At 57.8% G+C, this 10,001-nt stretch overlaps 1 protein-coding gene across 1 annotated transcript; it reads left to right on the forward strand.

Moving 5' to 3' along the window:
• The first annotated feature begins 2,270 nt into the window (after positions 1–2,270).
• Positions 2,271–9,205, forward strand: CCDC69 (coiled-coil domain containing 69). Its single transcript, XM_061360067.1, has 9 exons — positions 2,271–2,364; positions 6,713–6,782; positions 7,289–7,455; positions 7,706–7,781; positions 7,904–7,977; positions 8,194–8,295; positions 8,530–8,653; positions 8,847–8,940; positions 9,026–9,205. Exons 1-9 carry the CDS (start codon positions 2,317–2,319, stop codon positions 9,192–9,194), a joined length of 924 nt encoding a protein of 307 aa, XP_061216051.1. The 5' UTR covers positions 2,271–2,316; the 3' UTR covers positions 9,195–9,205.
• The last annotated feature ends 796 nt before the right edge of the window (positions 9,206–10,001 follow it).

Below are 10,001 nucleotides of genomic sequence, written 5' to 3' on the forward strand. Positions count from 1 at the left end.
AAGATGAAGCAGGGCTGAGGTGGGAGATCTCAGCAGCAAGGACACATCCCATGCAGCCTGCATAGAAAAGATGGGAGAAACCAAGGAATTGCTAAAATCAAGCTAAAATAAGGGAGTTTGGGGGCAGCACAGGCATGGCCTCAGGCAGGCAGCCACATAGATGCTCCTGTGGGCTGAAGGAAGCATGTAACATCATTTGGTGCGGGCTCTTCTCCAAAAGTTAGTGATTTATATAAATGTAGGGTTGGAGCTGCCATGGTGAGCACAGCAAAACAGAGCCTGCAGCAGCAGCACGGGGTATGGAGCACTTAGGGATGAGGATGTGCTCACTGCACATCCCCAAGCTCCATCTCTGCCTTGCTGGCTTCCTGCCTTAGCCTAATGTGACCAAACCCTCTGGTTTTTCTCCACCATTAGCAAGAGAAACCCTACCCAGAGCCCTGCTTTGCGCATTCCAGTGCACCCCATCGGTGCCCCACAGTTAGAACCAGAAATGACCACGCTCACAAGTGGCAAGCTGCTGCGCCTTGGTGCACCAGCAGGATGTGATGGCAGCTGGGCAGGCTCCTCCTCAGCTGCCCACACAGCTGCTTCTGTTCGCAGCCATGGCCCCAGCGATGCAGATTCAGCCTGGAATACGCATGTGCTTTGTGCCTGCCCCTGCACGCCTTCAGCTCCCGAGTCTGGACCAGGATTTTTCATTACCCCTGAAGAGGTGGAGACCAGCACCTTGTTGAGCTTTTTATCCCACAAACCGGCTACTCAGCCCAAATAAGCACTCTCAGGCAGGGAAGGAGACTTGCCCCATGTGTGAAGTGCTGGGAGAGATAAGAACAGAGACGCTTGTGGTGGTTTCTGAGGGGTGGGAGCCGATGCCAGGAAGCCGCTGTGACTCACCAAACTTCACCCAGGTTAAGCAGCACCTACCCAAGAGCATGAAGCCAACTGGTCCCACCAGTCCCCAGGAGGCTTGGGGCCTGCCCCTCACCTTCCCCACCCTCCTATCCTAAGGGTGAGACATCCCAAGTGATGTTTCACAACTTACCCACTCCAGTCCCAGGGTTACCAGGGCAGAAAGAACACCTCCACATCACACGTGATGGGGCAGCCACACACCTCCGCTCCCTTGCCGTGTGGGCAGGAGGAGCAGCAGGGAAGCACCAGCAGTGCTGGCAGCCCCTGGGCCCGCAGCCTGCTTGGACTAATCCCAGGGGATACGTGGAAAATGTTAGGATAGAAACTTGTTGACCAAAACTGGCAGTGTTTCCATAGGGGCACAGCCTCGTGACCGGGGTGAAACACTCCTGTTGCAGCAGTGTTGGGTGGCACTGGTCTTTATTTCAGGCCAGGATGTGTGTTCATTTAGAAATGCCTGTTCTTTCATGGTATTTAAAGAATATCATCAGCACCAAAACATTCGGAGGAGCCTGCCTTTCCTCCTGTTAAGCCCTAGACAGGACACTTTCAAATCCGTGTGTTTTCCTGCCTCTCCAGGACCCATTTCCAAAGTGCAAGGTTTCCTCCTGGAAAAGAGCACCCTGGCTCCAGGCGCAGTATGTGGGGTGTTTGGGATGCTCAAGAGGGGGTTAGGCAGGATGCAGCCCCCCAAGCAGTATGGACCACAGTGAAAGCCCCCTCCAGCCAGCACAGCTACCCCTGTAGAATAAAGCACCCCAAAGCCACCACTTTTACACAACCACCCCAGGACAAGCTTAAACCTCACTGGGTGATGGCAAAAGCCAGGATGGATCCTGACTTTGCCCCTCTCCCATGTGGCTCGTGTGGGTTCACCAAGGAAGTACCATGAGGCTGCCCTGCTCCAGCTGAACCCCAACTCCAGCGCAAGGCCCTGCTCCCCCTTTCCCTTACCCCGGATGGAGCATCCTCAGTGCAGGGGACCCCATGGACAGACCAACCCGCAGGACGGGGGATCCTTCCACCTTGGAACGAAGCACCCCGAGGATTGGAGGGCTCGGAGAGCCGCCGGAGCACCCTGCCGGATGCCCATGGCCAGCCCCGGGGGCGGGCGGGCTGCCTCCGGGGGCCCTGCCCTTGGCTCGGGGGTGCAGAGCACCCTCTCCCGGCGCTGCCTGCGAGCAGCTGCGGAGACTTTTTTATTATTATTAATTATTTATTTATTCTGTATTTTTTTCCCTGCCTGCCAGCTGGGGCGGCTCGTCCCGTCCCATCCCGTCCCGTCCCGTTCCGTCCCATCCCGTCCCGTCCGTCCCGTTCCGTCCCGTTCCGTCCGGTCCCGCCGGGCAGCGGAATCCGCTCTCCGGGGATGCTGCGCTCCGCGCCCCGCGGCTGAGCCCCATGGGCTGCACCGGCAGCGCCCTGCGCTGCTGCCCCGTCGGTGGCCAGGTAGCGGCTGCGGAGCTGGGCTTGGGGTGGGCTTTGCCTGGGGTCGGGGCTTGCGAGGGGCGGGGGGGTTTGCGTGGAGCTGGGGTTCGCGTGGGGATGGGGGGTGCGTGGAGCTCCGCTTGCACTGCTGCGGGTGGGAGGTGTGCGGGGTGGGGGGTGTGGGGGGGTGGCGTGGTTATAACGGGCTGTGGGTATCCCATCGGGTACAGTGGGAGTTGCAGCCGCCTGTGCTGCACCCCTCTGGGCTGGACCCCCCACATCACCCATGCTAAACGGGGGTGACAGCGCCTGTTGGAAATTCTGGTCCCGTATAGGAGAGGGATGGGTTCCCCCATCCTCTGCCACTCTCCCACAGCATCCTCCCTTGCCCAAAAGTTGTTCCCCCTCTCATGCCAGGTCCCCCTTTGTGCTGAAGGCAACACTTCTTCAGGGGGATTCTGAGTCCCCAGCAGATATCAGTGCATTGCTCTGCACTGAAGACCTCTTGTGATTTAAGGTCTAGAAATTATCCACTGCTTATTATTACTCTTTTTTGATGTGTTCTCACTTTGCCATAAGCCTTGGGAGGCGTTCATGAGATTGTGCTGTGTGTAACTGGTGTCAGTGATGGCTGGAGGGTGGCAGGGGCAGGAGGAAAGCTGGAAAGGCCCCATAGTGCTGGTGTTCCCCCCTACATGGACAGCCCTTTGCAGAGGCAGCTGCAAGAGCTCGGTTGCCCGGGTCCATGTGTCTAAAGCACAGCCCACTGCTGGGATGTGTGGGGGAGCAGGAGTGGAGCTTGCACAGCCCCGCAGCCAGCAAGTGCCTTTATTTACAGCACTTGCAGCCTTGGCTGCTTCTCCATAGCATAGAAGTTACAAACAAACCCCAAACACTGTTCTCTCTGTCATGGGATCAGACACTTGTGGGCTGGTTTGTGACTGTGAGAAGGGGCACGGTGCAGGCAGAAAACAGCAGCCCCGAGGCTGCAGGTGCGGAGAACTGAAAGGAGGAAATTGAAGTCAGTCACTTGCCCGCAGACACCTCCCTTCCTGCCCTCGCCAGCTCCCCAGCTCCTGTGCTGAGCCTTGAGGCGCTGCTCACTGCAGTTTGTGCCCCATAAAACAGCCCTGATGCTGTGGCTAAGTCACAAGTTAATCCCCAAAGCAGCACTGAAAATCTCCTTTATGGTACCAAGGGGTGAGGGCAGGCATCAAGTTGCTCCCGCACATGTCCTCACATCCTGGGTACCAAAAGGCAGGTGGGAGACTTTCATCCTCCCACTGCTGATGGGTGGACTTGCAGAGGTGGTCCCATGGGGTTGTTTGTGGATGGGGGAACCATCAAACCCAGGCAGACCCGGGTGTGCATGGAACCATAGAATGATTTGGGTTGGAAAGGACCTTAAGGTCATCCACTTCCAATCCCCTGCCATGCACAGCCCAGTTTGCACCATGGATAATAGGAAAAGACATCATGGGGCTGGGGGCTGCAGAGGCTTTGGGGCCGGTCCCAGGTTGGAGGTGACCTTGGGGAGCCCATGCTGAGCTGGATCTGGTGGTGGATTTCATAGCAGGCACTGATGTGTGCCCTGGGGGAGGTGGCTTGGCAGCATCCTCCTTCCCATCACTGGTCTGCAGGGCGATAAGGAGGCACAGGAGAAGATGCCATGGACAAAGCCCGGCCCCAAGCTGCAGGCACTGTCCCTGCAAGTCCCCTCCCCTCCATCTCCATCCACACTTGGCCACCCATCACCAGCACTTGCCCTTCAGTCACGCTCCCAGCGTGAGAAAGGCTGAGACTCCTTCCCAAAGGATCAGGGCTGAGCTTTGGCCGCCTTCCAGTGCTGGGGTGAATTCATTTTGGAGATATAGGAACTATATGTAGCAGCAGGAGCCAGGGAAAGGTCAGGATGCAAAACTCAGGGCTGCCCATGGCATGAAGGCTTCGTACACAGTCTGCGGCACGGATCTGACTGTACAAGAGGCGATGGTTATCTCGTAACACAACCTCAATAGAAGAAAACCAGCAGCAGAGTCAAAGGCAGGGCCCACAGACCTGAGCCAGCGTTGCTGTGACAGCACTGAGCATCTGCTGCAGGTCCTGGGGAGGTTCTATAGGGTCACAGACCAAATCCTGGCCCTCTTCTCCAGGGCCACAAAGCAGAACCTGAAGCCCAGGAGCAGAGTTGGGATTTAAATGCTCATTTCCTGCCTCTGTGTGATTTCGTTTGTTGTTGCAGGGTTTCGTTGCTTAACACACTTGTAAAACAGGAAAGGAGGAAGAAAAACACAGTGCAAAACCCCACCTCATGCTGAAAGCTGAAGCAGAGGCTGCAGCTGCCTCTGTGCGGGACCTCCCCACCACTGGCATCTTTTGGGATGCCTCAGGTGCTGCTGGAAATCCCAGTTCATCCATCCATAAACAGCTCTGCTCCACACCATTAGAAATGTTTAGTTTTAAGAATGTAGGTCTTCTTTTTTATAGCTGGAAGGTATTTCTTGGCATGAGCCTCCCCAAAGCCAGAGGTTTCCATGATGAGACTTTACAGGATAAGCGGTGCTGCCGATGCCCTGCACCTGAGGGATGTTCCAGACTGCTTCTTCCCTGGGCCAAAGCCATTCCAGATGGAGCAACTCCCAACCTGCTGCTTTCATAGTGGATACTGGGACTGGCTCCCAGCTCTCCACAATGCACAGGTGACACCAGAGATGTGGGTGCCATGTGCTGCTCTGGAGGTGGCAGTGGAAGGTGCTGCTGGGTTTCCGTTTACAGCCATATTTTGCTTTTCACCTGGCTTTGGAGCTCTCATCCCAAAGGAGAATTGAGTGAAACTAGCTCAGGACACTACTGCAGCAGCTCCTAGAGGTAGGAAGGGTGTCTCCATGTTCATCCCATGGACAGTCCCCTCGCACAGCCCGTGCTTTCTAGCAGTAAAACCTGAGGTGTTTGAGGTTGCTGTGATGCTCCCAGGTTTGCAGAGCCACAACTGCCCCATCCACACTCTCCAGACCCCAAAACCCAGGATGGGACACGGGGTACATTAAATAGCAGGGGGATGCACATTACCAGGAGATGGGTGAGGGAGGAGGATGGAGACCCCGGAGCTCAGCAGCATCCTGGGGTGACCAACGTTTGCAGGGCAAGCTGCATCGGGAGTGAGAACAAGCTCTGTGAATCCCGACTATCTGGTTCCTCCTTATCCCACTGCCTGGGCTGTGTTCAACACCGCAGCTCTCACGCCATAGAAGGGAAGATAAAGCTGAGCTTCCCAGAGGCTCGGAGTCTTCTTGAGCCTCTCTGGCAACTGCACTTCCCCCCGGCTTCAGGAGGGGAGCTGCAGGGGAGCAGAGGCAGGGACCTGTTTGCTTTCCCCCGCGGTTTTCCCAAAGCAGGCTCCCAATGTGGTCTGTATTGATCCAAGCTCCTGAAGGCTGCAGGGCTGGTTTTGTTAGGGACCGGTGTTCTTAGAGGCTGCTTTGTTGGGTGCTGGAGAGCAGCACTATATCTGCAGGTGCATTCCCTTGTCCACAATGCATCCGCACCCCTACCCAGAAGCATGACGCAATGATGGGCATCAGGGGCAAGGTCCACCCTGCACTGGGGGGGCCGAGCTGCAAGAGCAGGCGAGATTTGCTTCTATCTCCCAGTAACACATAGAAATACATCCACGTCTCTTTCCTTCTCCTCCTCCTCCCCTCCAAGGGACTTAACCCAGCGCAGGGCTGGAAGGCATCGCACAGAGCAGCTCCCGGCCCTGGGTTCTATCAGCCCCCGGCTGCAATGGGAGCGTGTGGGAGCTCGGGGGCCCGAGCAGCACATTCCTGTGCTCCTGAGGTCATTGCCTGTGCCGCTGCCAGCCCTGCGCAGGGCCCGCAGTGCCTCTGGTTTATGGTGTTTTCACGGCTCACTCCCGGGCCAAAGCCTGGCTGTGTAAAGCATCGGCTTGTTTGGGATGCCAGGGACCAGGCTGACCCTGAGCATCCCAAGGCAGCAGGGTCAGGGCAGGAGGAAGGCGGCAAGGAAGCACCATAGCCACAGCCAGGATGAGTGCTGCCTGCTCTTCCCCACCAAATGTTTTGCTGCTGGACCCTATTTCTCACCAGCACCATGTCAGGGGGGTTGTGAGCATCCTTTGGGGTTTTTTTTCTATGCCGGGTTGGGAAGCATTCGGGATGAAGGGAAACAGCTAGGGGCTGCCTGCCAGGCATCCATGGATTCTGGGGGCTGTCAGAGGGCAGGGAGGGACCTCTACTGCTCGAGCACCCGTGTTTTAGGAGGGCTTAAGCATGCCCAGCACAAGGTGCCTGCTGCAGGGTGTCTTGTGCCCTGCTTTGTCCCCCTTGCTCCAGCCCCTTCTCTCTCTTAGAGACAGCTAAAAGCCCAGCAGCAGAGGGGACCTGCATCCCAGGAGCTCACGGCCCTGACGACAGAGCACGGTGAGAAGATGTGTGTCTCCTTCCCCCTGATGTGCTTTCCTATTGTGGTATTAATAAAGCATTAGGATGGACCACAGGGTGGCCAGCCTGCACTGGGGAGGATGGGGATGGCGGCTGCAGCCTCCACGTGGCACTGGTGCAAGTGGGCAGATACGATGGCATCCCAGAGATGATGGCATCCAGAGGTGATGGTATCCAGAGAGGATGGCATCCCAGAGATAAGGCATCCCAGAGAGGATGGCATCCAGAGATGATGGTATCCAGAGAGGATGGCATCCCAGAGATGAGGCATCCCATCCTCTCAGGCAGCCCGGTTGTCCCCTAATGAGCTGTGTCCTCCTGAATCTTTCAGCAGCATCCCAATTAGTGCTAGTTTTCACCAGTGAGATGGGGGGCAGGTATTTGTCCAGTGGGAAGAGGACAGGGGCTGAACCCAGGCCAGGGCATCCAAGCAGCCCAGTTAGCAGGATGCAGCCAGCACCATTCCAGCCACATTTGCATTGCAGGCAATGCCACCCTCTTGCCTGAGGATGGGAAGGAGAAGGCAGCGCTGCCGGAGGAGCGGGCAGAGAGTACAAGACTCCTCCAAGGTCAGGAGGAGGATGAGGAGGAGCGGCTGCATGATGCCAGATGGGAAGGCACCAAGGGAATCACCCAGGATGGTGACATCCAGGTCAGTCAAATATGTGGGTGTTGCTGGGGACGGCAGCTGGGCAGGGAGCATGTGGCCAGCCAGGAATTTCCAGGCATCAGTCATGGACCAGGAATGTGTTGGGCTGAGAACTCCTGTTCTAGGGAGAAGGAAGGGGATAGGAGGCCTGGAATGGTGCTGGTCTAGCAATGAGGCACAGGCGGCTGGGAGGGCCACAGCATCCTTCACACCGGGTCATACAGGTGGGGTTTGTCATCTCCCTGCTTCCCAGGTGGAAAAGGGAAAAGACCTGGAGCTGAAGGAGCAGTTTGATGCCTTGAGGAGAGAGCACACGGAGACCCTGCAAGGTGCGTGCTGGGGCAGCAGGGCTCACCCCAATACTGTGTTCCCCCCCAGCTCCATGGCTCCTTGGGGCTCCTTGCCCTGGTGTCCCCACACCAGGGACACTTGGTTCACGTTCCCCCTGCAGAGCTCCAGAGAGCACACGAGGAGGAGAAGCTGCTGCTGGCAGAATCCCACCACAGGTCCCAGGCAGCCCTACAGGTACCTGTGGGGAAATCCCTGGGGAGGGGGTGTTTGTGGAGGGCTTGAGGACCGTCTGCTCCTCTGCCATGGTGCCCCAAGCTCCTCAGTGGTCAGCTTGGTCCTGGGGACCATGCGGTCTCCTCCAGCCCTGGGGCTATGGGATGCCAGAGCCCAGCTCTGCTTAGGAACGAATCACAGATGTCTCCCACCTTGCTTCTTCCCTGGCTGCCCTAGGAGACGATCCAGGCACTGAAGTCCCAGCTGAAGTCCTTCCAGGACAGGATGAAGCGGGTGGAGGAGTCCCTCATGAGCACAGACTACAAGAAGCACATTGAGGTGCAGAGAGGGGTGGCAGGGAGGGGATCTGCCTCTGGGGTCCAAAGCTTCTCGGATGGACCCTGAGATGCTGGGGAGGGCACAGGGCAGCTGAAGTGGGGAGCAAAGCCCCATCCCTGGGATGTGCGTGGGCTGTTGGGGTCTCTTGAACACAAGTGATGGGTGAAACATGTATGAACCATGGCAGATACCCCAGTGCCCACCCTACAGCTGCCCATGCCCTGTGTTCTGTAGGAACACGGGAGCCCCAGCCCCTTCTGGGAGCAGGAGCTGGAGAGCCTGCACTTTGTCATCGAGATGAAGAATGAGCACATCCATGGGCTGGACAAGAAGCTGCTGAACCTGGAGACCGTGGTGGGTTGAAAGGAAGGGGGGGTCACAAGTGGGTTTTGCTCTTTCCATCGTCTCTTCCCACCTGAATCCCATGCAGAAGGTGCAGCTAAAGAGGAGGTGCATGGAGCCTGGCTCCTCCCTTTGAGCAGGGAGGGGATGCGGCTGCAATGCCATCACTTTCTGCCTCCCTCCTCATCCTCATGCCCACTTCCAGGCAGAGAAGAACCTTCTGCTGGAGGAGAAGGTGAAGACTCTGCAGCAGGAGAATGAGGACCTGCAAGTGCGCACCCAGAATCACTTGCTCATGGCGAGGTGAGCGCTGGTTCCGTGCACCCCGGCGGCACTGGGGACATCGGGAGAGCCCACGGTGCCATTCACAGATGCTGTTTCCCCACAGGCAGCTCTCAGAGGAGCTCCTGGCTGCTCGTGGAGCCCCGGAGAAGGAGGCCCAGCTACGGGAGCAGGCACACCGCGAGAAGGAGGAGCTGCTGTACCGCGTGCTCAACGGAGGGGACGGCTCCCCATTCCCCATCGCTGCCGGCGAGGTGCCCCTCATCACCACGTAGCACAGAGCCCAGGGCTGCTCTCACAAGTGCCCCACTGCCGGGGCAGGCCCCCAGGCTGGCCCCATCCAACCAAGGGCAATGGAGCATTTCACAGGACACTTGTGCCTGCCTTTCCCCAGCCCATGCGGGGCACCCTGGCAACCCCCCCTGTGCCATCCCTGCACCCCTTCCTCTGGTGGGAGGCTTTCTAGGGGTAAAAGGGGTCAGCCAGGACACACAGATTGGGCTGGATCCAAGCCAGTGCTTGCCTCTGAGCATGACCAGCATCAGTGCTGCTTGGGGGCGTGAGGAGGAAGATGAGGCGGTCACTGGGATAGGGATGAGCACAGGGAAGCTGAGGAGAGCACTGGGGGTATGGTGGTGGTAAGGTACCTCACTCCTGGGGAAGGAGGTGGCCAAGCCCAGGTCTGAGCCACAGAATGGGTGCAGCTGGGTATATCTGCCACCTCCAGCACTGCCCCTGCTATAGACCATGCCAACCTGGCCCTCCCACCGATACCCTCCTCACCTCCTCCATCTCCAGCAAACAGCTCCCAGGGAATCACTCCTCCATCCCAGGCCTTCCCCCAGTCACTGCCACACAGACACCAAGGCCTCCTGTCCCCACTACACATCAGCAGCACCACCACCATCAGTGCCATCTTTTCCCCCAAAGCCAGGCAGAGGCTGCATGCCCAGAGGTGCACATCTGGGGAGCAGAGCATCCTCCCAAGGAGGAGCAGGCATCAGTGGGTCACATCCCTCCCTGCTCCAAGCCAGCACATCCCCATTGGGAAGATGCTGCCAGCGGGGCTGGATGCACACAAG

This window comes from Neopsephotus bourkii, unplaced genomic scaffold (assembly GCF_033783945.1).
Source record: "Neopsephotus bourkii isolate Nb327-2 ecotype Australia unplaced genomic scaffold, CSIRO-AGI_Nbou_v1 NB_1016, whole genome shotgun sequence".
In the NCBI taxonomy this organism is placed as follows: domain Eukaryota; kingdom Metazoa; phylum Chordata; class Aves; order Psittaciformes; family Psittacidae; genus Neopsephotus; species Neopsephotus bourkii.